General features: G+C 36.8%; 1 protein-coding gene across 5 annotated transcripts in view; it reads right to left on the bottom strand.

The window, feature by feature from the left end:
* Positions 1 to 11,480: 11,480 nt before the first annotated feature.
* Positions 11,481 to 20,500, bottom strand: part of FOXN2 (forkhead box N2) — a 56,252-nt gene continuing 47,232 nt past the window's right edge. For all 5 annotated transcript variants that reach the window (XM_010855892.1, XM_010855889.1, XM_010855890.1 and 2 more), the window contains 2 exons: positions 15,389 to 15,457; positions 11,481 to 13,946 (listed from right to left, as the gene is read on the bottom strand). In XM_010855892.1, coding sequence (XP_010854194.1) covers positions 13,423 to 13,946; positions 15,389 to 15,457 — 593 coding nt within the window. In that variant the 3' untranslated portion in view covers positions 11,481 to 13,422. The remainder of the gene's footprint in view (positions 13,947 to 15,388; positions 15,458 to 20,500) is intronic.

Below are 20,500 nucleotides of genomic sequence, written 5' to 3'. Positions count from 1 at the left end.
CTAGAGCTCTCAAATTAACAAAAGATTAGTTTCATGAGAGAAATTAAAAAAGAATTTGCTTGTCTGGGAAGCAGTCTGAACAAGATGATTCTGGAAATCTAGTTTGGAAGCAATACCACCAGTTCACATGTGGGTCTGTCAAGCCCTATGCTGAATTCTCTAGCAGAGTCAAGTGCAAAAGAGGAGTGACAGTCTTGAAGAACTTTCTGTTTGGAGAAATAAGATATACTTGCAAAGTCCCCCACCCAAGAACTCAGAGAGCAACTCTGTGCACATCAGGAAAAAGTACCACTCCAGGCAGACAAATTACAAAATGGCTCCCCCACAGGGCAACAAATCAGATAAAGACTCATTTCTTGAGAATACTTCAACAAGAGTGTGTGCGGACACATGGAGGCTAGGCTGATTTTAGCTCCACTCATTCCCTGGGTTTTGTGTTGGGCACTGACCACACACCTGTGTGACAGCCTGGCTTACAGTGAGCAAGAGAGTATAAAGTCTGAAGACACCAAGGAGATAATCATATGAGTTAAATCATGACCCCTGGGGAAAAAATTCCAAATTTACCAGTCTTTTTAAACCAAGTAAGGTCCTTGGTCTAAATAGGAAGTTTCCTCTCATTGCCCTTAGAGACACAGCTTTTAAAAAAAAGCTGTCATATTCTTATTAGGCCTTTTGTCCAGAGATCATTGCCATATCAGCAACAAGAAGCCCTGACAGCGTGAGGGTTAAGTGTTTGAAAATTCTCTTCCACTGAAGGCTGATCTTGTTGCCTAGTGACTGCTGCGTTGCTTGCTGCTGTCACTCACCTTGTCTCCAGAGAATTATCCCCCACTCTCATAAGGAAGGTTATGATTGGACAAAGCTGACATCATAGCCCAGAGAGGAACGGCGTCTCTTTGTCAAGACAGCACCAATGAGATGACTCAAGAGTTGGTGGCCAAGGGTTTTGGTTCCTTTGTTTTGTTTCTTTAATATAGAGCCAACAAATTGGATGAAACATTTTCCTCTTTTCTTGCCGAGCCAATTTTGCAGGTGTTAGTAGTAAATTTTTACCCATAAAAATATTCCTTGATAGTGTATAGATTATCTTCCCATCCATTTAACCAACACTGTCCCCCCATGAAGTCTTTTCTCCCCCATGCACTTGGTCAGCACTTGAAAAGCTGAACAGATTACAGGCAGAAAATGAGTACCCGGGAGCTCATTATCACACCATTGGTTGCAGTGTGGAATTTCACACAAGGCAGAGTCTTCTGGGTGCTTATCTGAAAAGTACCTGAAGAAGTTTCAAAGCATCAGTTTCAAGGACAGCCCTGTAATACTCCTTCAGCGCACATACACCAGACACCAAAAAAGTTTTTTGAAAGTCGATTAAACTTGAAAGCACACCTACTTTTAAAATCAAGCAGTTGGAAAACTCTCACACATTTTAGATAATAAACAAACATAAGTTCTTTGATCACTTTTAAAAATTTACATCACGCATTTGCACTGCTTTGAAAATCAAGCTTGATAAGTCTTTGTTTTTTGCACTGACTTGAGCTACGTGTGTACTCCTGAATATTTCAGCCATTGAAGACATTAGCTATATGACTGGAGTGTCGGTTGCAGATTCATTATGCCAGACTGCTATATTAAATCATCTGTTAAATGTGTTCTTTTCTTGGTAAATATTTGGTATATAGCATAGTCACAGCTGTTATAATTGGATAATTACTTCCAATTAATGCTCTATTTCGAAAGTTGCAATTCCATATAAAGCTTAGAGTTAAGCTGTAACAAAGGCAAGCCTCTCCTGGGGAAACAGAGAGTGAGAATTCCTTTCTGTAATTCTCCTGGAAAGCAATTAGAGAGAGAGTACTAATAAATTATATATGGTCCTGCTTTTACCTGCGCTGATAAAGAATCTGTAGTGTGTCAGCTAAAATGTGTAAATACACCACTGCCTCTCCCAAGAGCTGTCTGCAAGTATTTGAAGATTGCAATTTCTTATTTGAATAATCAACATTTTTCTTAGAGTGAATTAAAGCTGACCATACATTCCTGGGGACAATTTATTTAAAAGAAGGGAGAGAGAGTATTTACACAGAATCAGGTTACAAGGAAACACTTCATCTCAGAATTATCATCAAACAATATAAATTCAGGAAAAACCAATTTCATTTGTAATATAATTTTCTCTAAGAATTCAGATTGGTGTGTAAGTGCAAGCAGAAAGTGGGTGGGAGTTCTTGTAAGTGAAATCTTAACAGATCTGAGGAGCAGAGTCTGCTGCAACACAGTTCTTGCTCATTTGACCAGAAAGATACCAAATGTCTGGGTTCTTAGAGTGTTAATTAATGTCTTAGTTCTTAGAGTTTCTTTGCTTGGAAACAATAGTGAGTTAGGTGTTGCAAAAACCCCTCAGACAGGCTGATTCTAAGATTATTCTTCTCTATTCCCTTAATGCCATAAAAAATGTGGATGGTTTAGAACCAATTACACTTAAATCTAGTAAATATATATTTTAATAGACTTTGCAGTAATGTAGCCTGACCTTTATACTAATGAGAAGAAGTAATATTTTTACCTATGAAACTTATTCATAAGATACTGTAATATATGTAGCAGTTTAGAGAAATACCACTTCTTTCTTAACTGCGTAGATTTTATACCCTCTGAATATTCATTGGAAGGACTGATGCTGAAGCTGAAGCTCCTATACTTTGGCCACTTGATGCAAACAGCCAACTCACTGGAAAAGACCCTGATGCTGGGCAAGACTGAAGGCAGGAGGAGAAGGGGATGACAGAGAATGAGATGGTTGGATGGCATCACTGACTCAATGGACATGAATTTGAGCAAACTCCAGCAGATGTGGCAGACAGGGAAGCCTGGCATGCTGCAGTCCATGGGGTCACAAAGAGTCAGGAGCAACTGAACAATAAGGTTATGTACATTTCTTGGTTTTGGAGTTATTTTAGCTGGAAGGGTAACTGTAAAAGGTGATAGTGTAGCGATGTCCTGTTTGTCAGAGATATTTGATTAATAATTTGTTAATTTGTATTGTATTAAAAATTTGCTATGGACACTCTCCAAATCTCAAGGTGTGGTAGCCATCCTTAGAAAATGCAATTTGATTCCACTGCTTCTAGATCTTGGATTCTAAGTTCTTACCATGGTAGCCCCAGAACTCTGTTAAGACCTGGCCCCTGGGACCTAAATACTTTGCAGGCCTCACCTCCTACCAGTCTTTCCTTTGTAAGGGATGCTCCAGGCAAATAGCTATTCTTCTTGCTAATGCTGTAAAAACATCAAAAAGCTGCAGCCTCTAATTTAGCCTTCACTGTTCCTTTCCTCCGGAGACTTGTGTGTGTCACTCCTGCACAGCGTTCTAATCTCTGCTTAGAGCCACCTAGGTAAGAGGTCCTCCCCATCTAAAAGGTGGCCTGCAAGTCCTGGACTTGCCTAGCTTCAAGACTGAAGAGCTCTGAGTCAGCAACAGATACCACTGGTTTAATAGATGGGGAGGTTACCTGTCTGAAACAAGGTCCTGGAGCGACTTCCCACTGTGTGCGGCAGGTGACTAGCTGGACATGGTGGAATTCTTCGCTCCCGGTGGAAGGGTGAGGTTACCAGTTACGGGGGAACTGACATCATGTTGACGCACTGGTTACCAGGGAAACTAGCCAAGGGGCATGCTCCTCTTGCCCCTTTGATAAGCTATCCTAGTGGAGATAATCTGATCTGATGGTTAGAACAATCACTAGCCGTGATTGCACGGGCCGGGGGCAAGTATGTAGGAAGGTCAGTCATGTGACTGGGGCAGGTGAAGCAGGCACTCGTCAAGCAGCAGGATGTACAAGGGAGCAGGAGAATAGCCATCTTAAGGGGCCTGATCATACAGCAATTGTCACCTTGCCCCTTCCTTACCTGTTTTTCTTCATAGCACTTATCACTTTCAGTATTTTATTTCAAGTTTTTATTTTGCTAGTCTCCTCCCACTAGAATGTAAGCTCCATGAGGGCAGAGAGACTTTCATCTGTTTTGCTTACTGCCAAACCATGAGGCCTAGGCAAAGGTTTGTTGAATAAATGAAGAAAAGGCCAAGCATTCTTCTTGTGTGTGATTAGTTCTGTAAACTTGAGGCGGTAAAACCTGCCAGTTAAAGCACAAGTTTAGGAACTACTGCTGCTACTAAGTTGCTTCAGTTGTGTCCGACTCTGTGTGACCCCATAGATGGCAGCCCACCAGACTCCCCCGTGCCTGGGATTCTCCACTGGAGTGGGGTGCCATTTCCTTCTCCAGTTCATGAAAGTGAAAAGTGAAAGTGAAGTCGCTCAGTCATGTCCAACTCTTTGCGACCCCATGGGCTGTAGCCCACCAGGCTCCTTGGCTTCCCAGGTGGCTCTGTCGTAAAGAATCTGCCTGCCAATGCAGAAGATACAGGAAATACAGGTTCGATCCCTAAGTCGGGAAGATCCCCTGGAGGAGGAAATGGAAACCCACTCCAGTATTCTTGCCTGGAGAATCCCACTGGACAGAGCCTGGTGGGCTACAGTTCATGGGGTCACAGAAGAGTTGGACGCAACTTAGCGACTGAACACAGCAACAACAACATTAACCTCGTGATGTGATGTAAGAATTAAATGAAATAAGCTATCTAAATGTTTGATTTAGTAGTTGCCAAGTCTGTCAAGCAGAAAATAGTAAGTAGTTGTAACATTTCAGGTAATACCCTTCATAGATTACTAAATCAGATTCAGGTAGCTCTTGAAAAAAATTAAAAAGCCATTGAACTCCCAGCAAGTGATTTTCCATACCCACCCAACCCTCCCCAGAGAATATCTTTCTCTCCAATCTATCTCATATTCTGTAGGGGAGCCACCTGTCTGATTTGAAGGGTTTTTATTCAACTCTCAGCTCTGAAGCTGTTGAATTTAACTTCTCATTTGCTCCTTACTAACAAATTTTTATTAGCTCCCTTACTCTGCAGTTCAAATAGGACAACTTATTTTTGGTTTGCAAAAAAGAAATTAGAATGTCAAGGAGCTTTTCTCTTGACACTCTATGTTTCTTAGCTCTCACTCCACCCACCCTGCCTGCCTGCCAGTCGGAGGTATATGGATCTACTTTCTTTCACTATAGATTCCATTGCTATTGTTCAGTCGTGAAGTCGTGTCGGACTCTTTGGCACTCCGTGGACTGTAGCCCACCAGGCTTCTCTGTCCGTGGAGTTCTGCAGGAAAGAACACTGGAATGGGTTGCCATTTCTTTCTCCAGGGGGTCTTCCTGGACCAGAGACTGAAGTCACATCTCCTGCGTTGGCAGGTGGATTCTTTACCACTGAGCCACCAAGGAAGCCAATTACTTTTTTCTAAAGTTCCATGTAAATGGAATCACATAGTGTGTATTCTTTTGAGACTATTTTCATCTACACTGTTACTAGTATCAGCAGTTTGTTTCTTTTTATTTCTGGGTAGTGCTCTATTGCAGGAACTCATACTATATAAATATTTACCTATTGATGGACATTTGCATTGTTTCCCATTTTTGGAGCTATTTTGAATATGACTGCTATGCAAGCTTACTGCCATGAATATTTAGGAAAAAATCTTTTATTTCTCTTGGGGGGAACACCTAAGAACAAAATTTCTGAGTGTTACAGGCTAAACTGGGCCCCCCTCCCCAATTCTTATCTTGAAGCACTAACCCCTAGTACCTCAGAATGACTGTATTTGGACATAGGGTCTTTACAAAGGGAATTAACCTAAAACGAGACCATTGGAGATGGGTCCTAACCCAATCTGACTGGTGTCCTTGTGAAATGAAATTTGGACAAAAAGGGAGAGCCAGGGATTCAAGTGCAAGGAGGAAAGGCCACGTGGGGTACAGTGAGAAGGCAGCATCTGCAGGCCAAGGAGAGGGGCCTCAGAAGGAACCACACCTCGCTCTTGGACTTCCTGCCCACACCTTGATCTTGGACTTCCTGCCTCCAGAATTGTAAGAAAATAAAATTTTGTTTCTAAGCCATCCAGTCAGTGGCATTTTATTGTAGCAAACAGCCCTAGCCGACTAGTACACTGGGCTATATAAGTGTATATTGAACTTTATGAGAAACTGCCAAACTGTTTTTCAAAGTGTTTGTGCCGTTATATACTCCTGCCAGCAACTACGAAATTTATACTGGTTTTGTATTTTTAAATACACTTGGTGTTGTCCATCCTTCTAATTTTAGACCTTCTATTGGATGTGTAGCAGTATCTCATTGGGGTTTTAGTATGCATTTCTCTTATAGCTAATGAGGTTGAGCATGTTTCCATGGTCTTATTGGCTGTTCATATGTATCTTTGGTTAACAGTCTGTTCAAATCTTTACCCATTCTTTACTCTATGTCTCTTTAATATTAGGTTGTAGGAGCTTCTTATATATTCTGAATACAATCCTTTGTCAGATATGCTTGTTGTATCTTCTCCCAGTGTGTTGTTTGCCGTTCCATTTCCTTAATGGTGTCTTTTGGAGAGCAAGTTTTCAATTTTGATGATCAGCCGACTTAGCAGAGCAGAGCAGCAGAGTTTATAAACCTTTTGTCCTCTTGTGGTTTGTATGTTCTAAATCTTTGCTTGTTCTGAGAGGTCAAAAAAGTTTTCTGTTTTAAAAAAACACTTCTAAATTTTACACTGTTAGCTTTAACATTTAGGTCAGTAATACTGATTTTAATAGATTTTCATGTATGGTGAGAGTTGAGATTCACCATTTTCTACATATATATCCAACTGTCCAGCACGATTTGTTAAAAAACAATTATCCTTAGTCCTTTCAGCACCTTTGTCAAAAATCAACTGCCCCCTGGATGGGAAGGGAGTCTGGGGGAAAATGGATACGTGTGTAAGTACAGCTGAGTCCCTCCACCGTTGACATGAAACTATCACAGCATTGTTAATCGGCTTTCCTTGTTTCGCTCAGTCTTGTCTGACTCTTTGTGACCCCATGGACTGTAGCCCGCCATGCCCCCGTCCATGGGATTCTCCGGACAAGAATACTGGAATGGGTATACCCCAATACAAAATAAAATGTTTTTATAAAAAAACCAACTGCCTCTATATATGTGGATTTTGTTTCTGGACTATCCTGTTTCACTGAAATATATTAAAGCATACTCTTTATTATCATACCTTTAAAATCAGGCAGTATAAGCCATTCAACTTTTTAAAATGCATTTGGCTATTCTAAGTTATTTACATTTCCATATATTTTTATAATCAGCTTTCCATTTGCCTCAAAAAAGCCTACTAGATTTTGACTGGTATTGAATTGAATGTATATTGAATGTATAGGTGAATTTGGAGAGAACTGACATCGTAACAATATTTAAGTCTTTGGATCCATAAACACAGTGAATCTATCCACTTATTTAGATGTCCTTAGCTCTCTCAACTTGGCTTTATAGTTTTTATTGCACAGGTCTTGCACATGTCATTACATTTGCTCCTTCATTTCTTGCATACTAATGTAAATAGTATTTTTAAAAACTTCATTTTCCAAAATTTTGTTGCTACTATATTGAAATACAATTGATTTTTATCAATCACTGGACCTAGTATCCTGAGAGCTTGCTCAATTATTAGTTCTAGTAGCCTTTTGCAGATTCTTTAGGAATTTTTACATCTACAATCATGTTGTCTGTACAAAGCTGGCTTCATTTCTTCCTTTCCAAACACTATGCCCTTTATCCCACCTTCTTCTTCCTCCCCCTTATTTCTTCACCTTACCAAACTGGCAAAGAGGTCCAGTAAAATATAGTAGTATGAGAGGGGACATGCTTGGCTTATGCATAATTAGAGGGGACATGGTTAGCCTCTCAGTGTTCAATATGATGTTAGTGGTAAATTTTTCACAGATGCCTTTTATCAGACCCAAGAATGTCAAGAACTGTTAAGGATGGGACTTTCATGGTGATCCAGGGGTTGAGTCCACCTGCCAATGCAGGGGACATGGGTTCCATCCCTGGTCCAGGAAGATTCCAAATACTGCAGGGCAACTAAGCTCGTGCGCCACAGCTAGCGAGTCCGTGAGCTGCAGCTACTGAACCTGCGGGACCTGTAGCCCGTGCTTCCAGAGAAGCCCGTGCACTGCAACTAGAGTAGACCCCACTCGTTGCAACTAGAAAAAGCCCACGCACAGCAATCAAGACCTAGCACAACCAAAAATAAATGGGAAAAAAAAGAATGGATTATTAAAAAAAAACACACACACAACTGTGAAGGATGTGAGCTTTTACAGTACTTTCACGTCAACAAGCTTGTTTGCTACAGTTTCATGGAAGCTGGCAGAAAACATGGCTCCTGGGTCAGAGACAAAGGAATTTACTACTCACAGCAAGCAACATGAGCTTCACACTCAGGGTTTGGGTCTGTTTTCCCATGGGGATGTGCAGAGCAGCCCAGTTGAATGCTGCTTAGGAAACCCTAATATTTTATAAAGGCTGCAAGCAAATGTGTCTGACTTTGCCCCAGAGGGAGCCATAATCTTTATTATACTGGACTGCAAACAAACCTGTCCTCCATTCTGAAGAAAGACACTTTATTTTCCACAGTTATTTACCATACATATATTCTTGAAAATAAAGTCTACAAGAAAATACTGCAATGCCTCTGCTTGCAAGACATGCAAAAGTGTGACACACCCTACTTCACCCCCATTAGGATGATTTAGGATGACTATTATAAAGGGAGAGAGGGAGAAAGGAAGAAAAGAACAAGTGCTGGAAAGGATATGGAGAAATTGGAACATTTGCACATTGCTGTGGCAATGTGCAGCTGCTTTAGAAAACTTTATTGTGGTTCCCCAAACACACAAAAAAACCCCAAAACTGAACACAGAATTATCGTTATCATCTGGTAATTTTACTTCTAGGTGTCTACCCAAAAGAACTGAAAGTAGGGATTTAAACAGATACTTGTACACCAATGTTCACAGCCCCGTTATGTACAAGACCCAAAGGACAGAAACAACTGAAATGTTTATCAATAGATGAATAGGTAAGCAAAAGAAAAAAAGAAGAACAAACAAAACCCAAAGTCAGTAGAAAAAAAGAAATAAAGATCATAGCACAAATAAATGAAACAGAGACTAAAAAACAATAGAAAAGATCTAAAACTAAGATCTGGTTCTTTGGAAAACAATACTTTCAAAAAATAGCCTTTAAAAACATTCTGAAATTAAAACTTTTATCCTTCATCGGTATGATTCCAGCTTTGTAACACTGGAGGGGAAAGTGTATGTGTGTAGGAGTATGAAACCACCTACATCTGTATTACCAACCCCCAAAAGACAGAGAAAGCACAAAAATGTTATAAAACAACATTTATTCTGTAATACTTTATCAGAGTGAATTGCATCTCTTTGGTAAAAATAAACTTTATAAACAATTTAATAATCAGAGATTAGATACAAAAACTAAACGTTTGTTAAGTTGTTTTTAATATGAGCAAAGACTGGCAACTAAGAAGTGGTTCACTTGGACTTGTCATCTACTTACTGGCAGTTATAACTCAAACTCAGGGTGATTTTTATGCTACATTAGAAAAAAGGATAAGGACACAATTTAATAACTCAAATTTCTTAAATCAGAAACCTTCTTACACTTTCACTTAAAAATAAATAATAGTTACAATGAATTGGCAATTACACATTTTTATACACTATTTAATGGCAACATAATACTTTAAAATTGAGCACTTAATAAGAAATGTACAACAATTTTGACATTGGCACTGGCAGTCAGAAGCAAAAAAAATTGTGTGATTTAAGAAAAAATGGCAGGTATAACATCAAAATACTTTGTTTTTCAGAAAATAAATATTCTGACATCATTAACATATTGAAGCAAACTGTTTAAATCAAAGCTATATAACATTTCAAACCAAAAAAAAACTATAATATATATATATGTAAACCAGAAAGCCTTAAAGTTTCTTAATTAAATGCTATGGTCTTCACAAAAGGTTGTTAAGCTACTGTAGTATTTAAGACAATAGTCTTTACAGCTTTGTGAAGTATTCACAACCATTGCTTAAATTGCTGAGAAAGGCCTCCTGGTCTACCAAGACACACACACACACACACACACACACACACACACACACACACACACACACTCTCTCTCACACTCCCCCCTTAACACTTTTCTCTAGCTTTGAATTTGTGCTAACATATATTTAACTGACCACCTAGTATGATCCTTTACACAATGCCTCAGAGAATAGGAAAAGAAAGAAACATGTATATTCTAAACTTTACTATATACAAAGAAATCAAAGTTAAGAGACGCCATGTTGGTTATAAGGAGGATAGGAAAGGCTCAAGGGTGGAAAAAAGGAGGTGATCCATCAATTCATTTTCCATGTAATATTTTCTTTCTCTGAATTTGAAAAGTAAAATAAAACATGAACTAATTGAGTTATATATTGCACAAATAAATTTCAAAAATATATATTCATGAAACACTGATTCTATTTGGGATGGGAAAGATGAAGATAAATTGTTAAAACTTCTACTAGGGATCTGTCATAAACTGAGATTGGCTGTTAACAATTTATATTGATGCAAGGCAAATTATACGTTAGCTTAAGTCACAATTTTAAAAGACAGAACCTTTCCAGGATTTCCAAGTTGTTTTTTATTACAGTAAAATTTGCTAGTAATATATTCTTAGAAATACAATTTCCAGTCCATAGGACTAGAAATGACTTCCCTTAATTGGGTGGTTATTAGCCATGTTTTTATCTCAATACACCTGAGGAATAGGATTATGTCTATGGAAGTAATTAAGGGGGATGGTAATTAAAAAGGTTCTTCCCCTTAAAAATAACTGCCTGGGTAAGTCAGCACATGGAAAGTGATACAGTGAATTCTATATAAGAATTCAATAAAGCATCCTGTAACTTATTCCTGTTAGCATTTAGTGTGAAAGTTCATTGACTTTGCTAGTGATGAATATAACTTTTAAATTTGTGGTAAGGGAACATGAAGAGGGAAAGAAAATCAAGTTTAAAAGTTATTGCTATTTATATTGACAAAAATAACTTTAAAGATCTTTATTTGAACTGAGAATGACTTTCTCCCTTCCTTATATCTTAGATCATTTTCCTTTACTTACAAAGACTAATGATCTAATGGACAAGAACCAGAGAGAACATCTGTAGTACAGAATTTCAGTTAACAAAATAAATTGGAACCAGATCATTAAAACACTGTTAATAAGGTCTATCCAGAGGACCACAGTACACAGCTTAAAAATATTTTGTTATTAAATGATTTTTATAATCTGTGTACTATTTGTGTGTATGTGCATGTGTCTGTGTGCTAGTCTCTCAGTCGTATTTGACTCTGCAACCCCATGGGCTGTAGCCCACCGGGCTCTTCTGTCCATAGAATTACCCAGGCAAAAATAATGGAGTGGGTAGTCATTCCCTTCTCCAAAGGATTTTCCCAACCCAGGGAGTGAAGCTGGGCCTCCTGCATAGAAGGCAGATTCTTTACCACTGAGCCACCAGGGAAGCCCCGTGTACTATTTATACTGTGATAAAACAATTTAACAATTTTTGGTGTTATATTCACTGTGTATAGTAAAAGATGTTAACTTAGGTTAGCAATTTTATGCAGCAGATGTGATACATATGAAGAACAAAAAATTCAATACCTCATCCTGCATACATATTATCAACAAATTGGAAGATTATTATTTTCAACAGCAGCAATTCTATCATTGTGGCTATCCAGGTTCAACTACAGTTAACATGGAAACAGGACAGATAAAGTTGTTATCCCTGGCTTAATGTCTTGACAACTGAAAAAGACATTTTCATTAGGCTTCTCATTTGACAGTTTTGCTCAAATAAACTCTACAAGTTAAAAGAAAAATGTCTTTTTTTTTAAAATGCTTTATCATCATAGAAACAGCTGAAAGTAACAAACCAAAATCATAAGCTTATGTGTATATGTATATATGAAATCATCAGAAAATAAAAACAAGGTCATTGTCTATGAAACAAAATGCAGCATGAGCTAAGACTGAACTTTTAGAAAGCTGCTTTTGCCATTGTAAAAAATACATTATGAATAAGTTTAACTTTATCAGTATCCTTTGTCCTTTTTGAATGATATAGTCAAGCTATACAAATGATATGAAAAAATGTGTATCATATAAGCAGATTTGTTCAAATACTGAAAAAGGCCTTGGGCAATACACATTTGGAAGGGTAACAAAATCTTTTAGGATGGATTTAATGGCACGTAATTACACTGCCTCCTTAAAAGGATTTATAAAATTTTATACAAATTTTAAAATTCATGAAGGCATTTTGTCTCTATAATTTTGTTAAATCCTTTAACTTAATTGGGTGCACATACAATTTAATTCATACAAAGCTTGAATAGAAGTTTTTTCCTAAATGATCTACCTTTATTTATGATGACATAAATAACACATATTCAAATGTTTATATTAGATTACACTCCATTCATGTAATTTTCAGAGTGCAGTACATTTAACAAGCCAATGAAAGATCCTCTTATTGCAAAAGTGTGCCTAAATGGGACTCCATGGCTATATCCTTTCATTGGATACTTTCTCCTCAGCAAAGACAGCTAGTGACTAAAATCAAAATAATGGTTGCAAAGCACTTTGGCTGCAATAAATGGCTCCAATCAACACTATGGAATATCTCGGAAGTTAAAAAATTTGAAAAAAATAATATTGTAACAAACTGAAGTTCTTAGAATAAATTACATCACAAAATTGCCTTTTCTAAATCTTAGAACTTTTTGCTATCTCTTTGCCGATTATGCAAAAGGAACTTTCTGGACATTTAGGATCTTTTCCAACTTACATTCAACTTTGTTCATGTGTCAACAAAAAGTAATTAAAAACAAAAATTAAGACAAAATAAAATATTCAAATCTCATCCTACTGGATTACACATGTCAAGAGAGGAGTATGGGAGAAAGAAAGCAGCAAAATTTCTAGCTGGATCGGCAACTATAGTTAATTACAGATAGGAAAAGAAAATGAAAAAAAAGTTAGAGTTGCCAGTTCTTACACTTGGACATATTAACAGAACAAAAGACTTCCCTACAAGTTTAAGACAGAGGCTTGGGACTTTTTTTTTTTTTTTTAACATAAAATTTCCAATCTTGAAGACACTTATCACAAAAATTATGCATTTAGGATTTCACATCATATTGATGATTGGGCATGATCCTAACAGCAACTATTTAATAAAAATTCAAAAAACAAAAATATTTTGAAATAAACAATTAGCACCCCTCCCCCACCCTAAACCAAAAGAAGTCCATTATGGCTTTGATATCCCTTGTAAAGAATTAAGTAGAAGAGTATTGCCACATTTAAAAATAATTTCACACTAGTAAGTATTTCTATTTTTTCCGCTGCTTTTGATTCTGTGTCTTTGCAGTACTTATTAGAGAACCTAGACATGTACGAATACCAGCAAGGTGAAGCAGAGATCCAGCTGCCTCTTTGAGCTCCTCATCAATTTCTTGACATGCTTGTTTTCGCATCTTTTTGTCTGGCTGCCCCTTTTCAGTGGTATCTGCACAAGCCTGCGATGCATAGCCACTGTCTCCAAGTGGATCATCTTCATAATCAACGTCTGTGTCTTCTTCACTGCGAAATCCTTCACTGCCATCACTTCCTACATGGCTATTCTTTGGGATAAATTCATACACCTCATCCACAGAAGACAGAGAAGACACACTAGACCTGGACGCACAACGCTGTGCTGCCATGCTACTTGCACTGTAATTGTGGTCTTCTTTTGGGTCAATGCTGGTGGCTAAAGAATCACTCTCATGTAATCGCATAGCACTGGAATGATTGAATGCATTGCTATAACTCCTCTTTTTTTGCATTGCTGTTTTAAGAGGCAGAGGCTTCTCACCTGTGGAAAATAAAGCTTCCATCAGTAAATCAAATGCATCTGACTGCAGAAACAGGCCATTTAAAACTATTATATCACTCCTGAATAAGTGCTTTAGACTGGTGATGTTTCGTGGGTCTTTAAATTTTATGCAGACCATCATCCTGTAGGAATCAATCTAAAATATTTTTAAACCATTTAATGGTATGTCTTGACCTTCCCATGGAAAACACAATTATTTCAAGCTGCTTGTAGAAAATGCCTCAATATTAATGTGTCACTGGTTAGCTAACAATTTACTTGTTGATATTTAGGTTGTTGCCAGTTTTTAACTATTACAAGTAATACTGCAATGAAAATCCTCTACATGCTTTTTCTTACACATATGGAATTTTTCTAGGAGAGATAAAAAGAAACAGAATTACTAAGTAAAAAATATATACATTTTAAATTTTAGTTGGTGTTTCCAAATTACCTTCCAAAATAGTTGTATTAATTTATATCCTTTGTGTGACAACACCCAGTTCCTATACTTAACCTCTAATATTATCAATCGTTTTAATTTTTCATAATCTCATGACAAAAAGATATTATCTCAATATTGTTTCATTTTGCATCTCCTTGATTTCTAGAGAAGCTGTATCTTTTCAAATGTGTGCTATCCATCTGTATATTTCCTCCTCTGAGGTCTAGCTATTCATATATTTTATTGAACCGTTTCCTTATTTCTTACCTACAGAATCTTTTTATGTTGTGCACATATGTATACTCAACATTATTCCTTTGTCTGCTATATACAGTGAAGAAATATGTCATCCCAGTACTATGTTTGTGTTACTTTTCTTACAGGTATCTGCTGTCGTCAGAACTCTAAATAAGAGTTTGATGTCTAATTAAATTTACACAAGCTTTTATGGATTTTGCACTTTGTATGTCAAAGATAGCTTTTCTCATTTCAAGGTTATAAGCATACTATGTTTTCTTATTCATAGCTTTCATTTTTACTTTTATTCATTTCTTAAAAATATTTATTTTTATGTATTTATTTGGCTGCACCAGGTCTTAGCTGCAGAATGTGGGATCTTCAGCCTTTCGTTGCGGCATGTGAGATCTTTTGTTGCAGCATATGGGATCTAGTTCCCTAACCAGGGATTGAACCTGGGTCCCCTGCATTGGGAGCAGAGTCTTGTCCACTGGACCACCAGGGACATCTCCATCTTCACTTTTAAATCTTTAAGCTTAATTTCTAAACATGATATTTATTTCTTCATTTCTTGGTCAATGTAACAAGAAGTATCATAGCATTAACCTCAATTTCACAACTGCTCACATAAATTAAAAGAAAATAAAACAGAAACTAAGTTATTCAGATGAAAATACGACCTAGTTAGAAAGAAGTAATTTTGCCTGTCCTAAATGACATGTGAAAGGTGCTCACAAAAAAGAAAAGCATGATTTCTTACATTCCAAAATTCCTTGTTCTATAGAAGTATTTAAAAGCATCATTGCAGTGGCAGCATCAATATCAGATTCTAAAAAAGGAAAAGAGTGATAATATTAATGTTCTTTATAAAAAAGAGGCTATTATAGTATATGCATGTACCCAAAGGTAACCAACATTAAGGTTTTGGTGTATTTTCTACTTACAAAAAAATGCATAATGTATATAACATATGTAAATTATACACACACATATATATAGATATCATATATATACAAAGACACAAACACATACAAATAAATGTACAAAACAAGACTTATTATTTTGTTATCTACTTTTGTTCATTTAAAATTATGAACAATATTTTATAAAGGAGAATTGAGAGGCACTAGAGATAATGAGAAGGCGATGGCACCCCACTCCAGTACTCTTTCCTGGAAAATCCCATGGACGGAGGAGCCTGGTAGGCTGCAGTCCATGGGGTCGCTAAGAGTTGGACACGACTGAGCGACTTCACTTTCACTTTTCACTTTCCTGTATTGGAGAAGGAAATGGCAACCCACTCCAGTGTTCTTGCCTGGAGAATCCCAGGGACAGAGGAGCCTGGTAGGCTGCCATCTCTGGGGTCGCACAGAGTCAGACACGACTGAAGCGACTTAACAGCAGCAGCAGCAGCAGCAGCAGAGATAATGAAAGTTTTCCTCTTTAATTATTCACAATGAAAATAAGAACCCGACCTGCATTTCAATAAGGACTGCCCTTAAACAGATTAAATTAGCTAAGAACACACATAAATATTAGCACTGTCTTTAGTCATAATCACATGCAAGCCTATAAGTACTACAATTATGGATATTCCATTAGAAAAATGGATTTTAATAGGCTGGTAAAACCAGCAGGTTCTATTCCAGAGGTCATTACGCTCTCATATCTACTTTTGCACTAGCAGTTCCTCTACATCCTGGCAATCTGTTAGCCTTTATAACCGTAATCGAATAAAAGTAAAATGGTACAATCTAAAATGTGAAGGAAAAGTTAGAAAATGTTTACAAATTTTAAAAGATAGGTTATAAAGGATAATTTATATAATTTATACATCCTTTAATTATAAAGGATAGGTTTAAAACAAGACTCAAAAACATTCCATTTCTGCCTCAAAGTTGGAAAATTTTTATTATCCCCAAATCTTATTTTATTTATAATATCTAATTATAAAATTGTCTTAGATAATAAAGCCATATGGATAGTGACTTGTTTCCTCCTCATCTTGACCACAAACTCTGTAAAGGCAGGAAATGTTATGACCTTAAAAAATAGGTTTAAGTAAATCAGAAGATTGTTGCTATGAGAAAGCACATATTCTTCTCCCTTGAATAAAGTGCAATCTCATTAATCAGAGTTTCTATATGAATTATTTCCAATTAGACTGTCAGCTCCCTTAAGGTAAGAATCATGTCTTATTCTCTATATTCCATAATACCTGGAACAAACAGTAGTTCCCTGATAAATGAGTGAAGAATATATTGTATCTCTGCCAAATCTCCCATTATCACCAAATTACTAAACCCTTGACATGTTCTAAGTATTATTAACTCATCTCACTCTCATAAGTTTATGATGTGGTACTATTAGTATTTCCATCTTAAAGATGAGAAAATGGACAAAGAGGGATCTCTAGGAACGATAGAGATGGGATTTAAACCTGTGCAGTCTACCTCCAAAATCTAGGCCTTCGATTTGTAATCTCATCATCCCTCAAAATTTACCAAGTATCTATAATTAGAGTAGGAAATTTTGCAGGAAATTATTGAGTATAACGGAAATTCTCTATTTTGTTACTCATTCAATAAATTGAGTGTCCTATCTCACACTCCAGGCTGAAAACAAAACAGGAAAATCCCTGACTCTCAGAACACAAAGAAATACAACTTCTGAGAGATAAACACTAGGGAGAAGAAAATTGGAGGGAAGGAAGACAGAGAATGTGGGGAAAGGTAGTTGCAACTTTAAATACAGAGGTTAGGGAAGGCCTCAAGGAAAGGTAATAGTTGAGCAAAAACCTCAGGAAGGTGAAAGAAAGGAAACCATGAAGATATTCAAAGATAAAGCATTTAAAAAAAAAAAAAAAAAAAAAAAAAGAAATCAAGTTAAGAAGAACTGGAATCAATGATTCCCACATGCCACAGCCATAGACGCTAATAAAACAAAGACCTCTCCAATTCCCATCTTTTAGAATGAGACTTGATTATGATAGAGTTCAGTATTCTAACATGTCTTTAAAGAAAAAAAGCTAGTAGAGCTCTAGCCCATATTGTATCTCTGTGTGAACTGGAAAAAAAGCAACTGGCCTGCAGGTGAATGCTTCGTAAACCAGGGCACACAGCTTGAGGACTGGGTGTGGTCCAGTCCTTCCGAAATCAGCCCATCACTGTCTCAGCCGGGTGTCCAGTGTGCAGGGCGCAACCTGCCTGGCATGATACTAACAGAGAGACTTCTGCTCCATGGAATGATTTTGTTTTCTTTCAATAAAAAACAAAAAACCTTTTTTTTTTTTTTTTTAAAAGGGGGAATGGTGGTGAGGGAAAGAATCTAATACTGAAATGCATTATAACAAGTAAACAATTTCAGGAAATTTATTAATCTTGTAAATGAAGCACCTATAAAAGATTTTTAACTTTAAAAATTAGTATATCTTTATAGTGTGTATAGGGGCTTCTCTGGTAGCTCAGAAGGTTAAGAATCTTGCCCACAATGCAGGAGATTGGGTTTCGATCCCTGGGTTGGAAAGATCCCTTGGAGAAGGGAAAGGTAACCCACTCCATATTCTTGCCTGGAGAATTCCATGGACAGAGGAGCCTGGAGGGCGATAGTCCATGGGGCCTCAAAGAGTCAGATACAATTGAGCAACTAATACTTTCACTTTCTGTAACAGTAGAAATGACAGGAAAATTGTTCTTTGAATACAAATTCTTATAGGAATTTGTTAAGCCAAATTAGTTTGAATAGTCCAACATGAAATAACTTCTTTGCGAAAGGATTTTATCTACATCTGACTTTGTTTGATTTAGAACATTCGCTAAATATGCTTCCCACAACATCTTCTCAATTACCTCAAAAAAAGTTTAACTTCAATATTAAAATAAGCACTAGAGAAATGATTCCATCTGGTAATCAAAAACACCTGATTATCCAACATGGTATTGGAAGTGTGAACCACTTCCAATACCATGAACCACCAGGGAAGTCTCCTATCCAACACTGTAAATCAACTATACTTCAATAAACACCACTACCACCTAATTATCAATGATTTGTCCAAAGTACATTCTTGAACTTCCTGGAACAAAAGCAACAAAACTGTGTAGATTTTACAATTCTTATTTATAGTACCAAATCAGTTTTGGTATTAAAATTAAACTTAAGACTTACTTATTGTCACAGCTGAAAACACTTTATAATGTTTTTCTTATATTGTTTATAATGTTTATGTTTATAATTTTTTTTCATTAATAAGTATAGGGTTGGTTTGTTCAGGTTTTTCCATAACATCTTACTGAAAAATCCAAAAAAACTTTTTGGTCAACTCAATACCTTTTGCGATTTTAAAGATGGCTCTGTGTTCTCAATAAACATATTATTAGCTGTATTATCTAACATATTCAGAATGAAAATTTCATTTTTTTATAAAGTCTTTTGTATATATTTTCTCTGACACTATTTAATCCAATAATTCACTTCCAGCTTAAAGTCATTTGTCATTAGAGCCATGAGAGCCATCCAAACAGTGAGTTAAATAATAACAAAAATAACCTGTTATAAGTCATATTAAACAGCATTAAATAGTTCCCTTTTTATCCTTCATAGTTCTGACTGCTGCTGCTGCTGCTGCTGCTAAGTCACTTCAGTCATGTCCGATTCTGTGCGACCCCAGAGGCGGCAACCCACCAGGCTCCCCCATCCCTGGGATTCTCCAGGCAAGAACACTGGAGTGGGATGCCATTTCCTTCTCCAATGGGTGAAAGTGAAAAGTGAAAGTGAAGTCGCTCAGTCGTGTCCGACTCTTAGCGACCCCATGGACTGCAGCCCACCAGGCTCCTCCGCCCATGGGATTTTCCAGGCAAGAGTACTGGAGTGGGGTGCCATTGCCTTCTCCAATAGTTCTGACTAGAGTTCAAAATATGCTACTGATTTAATAACTGGTTCAAATAAATCTCTGTCAAAACTGTTAACTTGTTCTTCCTAGTTTATATTTTCTTAGCCTTGATGCTAAGAAATTATTAACAATAATTGAGAGAAAATTAAAAAGACATCAGTTTTAACTATGTGAAAGTAAGAGTTATAATAAGACAAGTTTCTATTACCTGATTCTCAGTCCATTTGCTTAAGGAACGATATAAGAACCACAGTGGCAGAATTTAAATGATTATAAGCCAAGTATCAACTACAGCAGGATTTACTGCCTTTATCAAAACCAGTATACACAATTACAGAGCATCCAAACAAGGAAGCTGTTTCTCATGATTCTTAAAAGTAGGAGAGTGATTTCAATAAATTACTAGTACCTGAAGCTGTCTGAAGTACCAGTTTACTTTCACTTTAATTAAGATACAAATTGTGCAAATTTGTAAACTTAAATTTGAACTTAGATTTGCATTTAGTTCCTACCTTCATCATTAACTATCTGAATTTTATACTTGCTTGTAATACGCTACATATACTTTAGTGCTTAAGTATAAATACTAAAATTTACTAATTAGAATATGGTTCCATTTTTGTCTTCTTTGTTCACTGATGCATCCTTGGTGCCTAGAGCAGTGACTAGCACACAAGTGCACTCAATAAATATTTTTCAACACATGAATTTACTACAAACCCACACCAAATCAAAATATTGACCAAAAAAAGTTTTGTTCTGCTATCTCAGTATGAGATTTCTCTGCCTCCTGCTGCCTGTTATACAATACTGTAACATTGCTATTGGCCAGATGAGCAAAACAGAGGAGACTTTAAAAAGGATAATTCTATGAAGTGACAGATGAATTTTATATCGACTCTTGGGCTCCAAAGTCACTGTGGACAGTGACTGCAGCCAAGAAATTAAAGGACGCTTGCTCCTTGGAAGAAAAGCTATGAC

Source organism: Bison bison, unplaced genomic scaffold, assembly GCF_000754665.1.
Source record: "Bison bison bison isolate TAMUID 2011002044 unplaced genomic scaffold, Bison_UMD1.0 scf7180017864370, whole genome shotgun sequence".
Taxonomy (NCBI): domain Eukaryota; kingdom Metazoa; phylum Chordata; class Mammalia; order Artiodactyla; family Bovidae; genus Bison; species Bison bison.
Note: the sequence above shows the minus strand (reverse complement) of the source record. Positions and strands in the feature narration are given on the sequence as shown.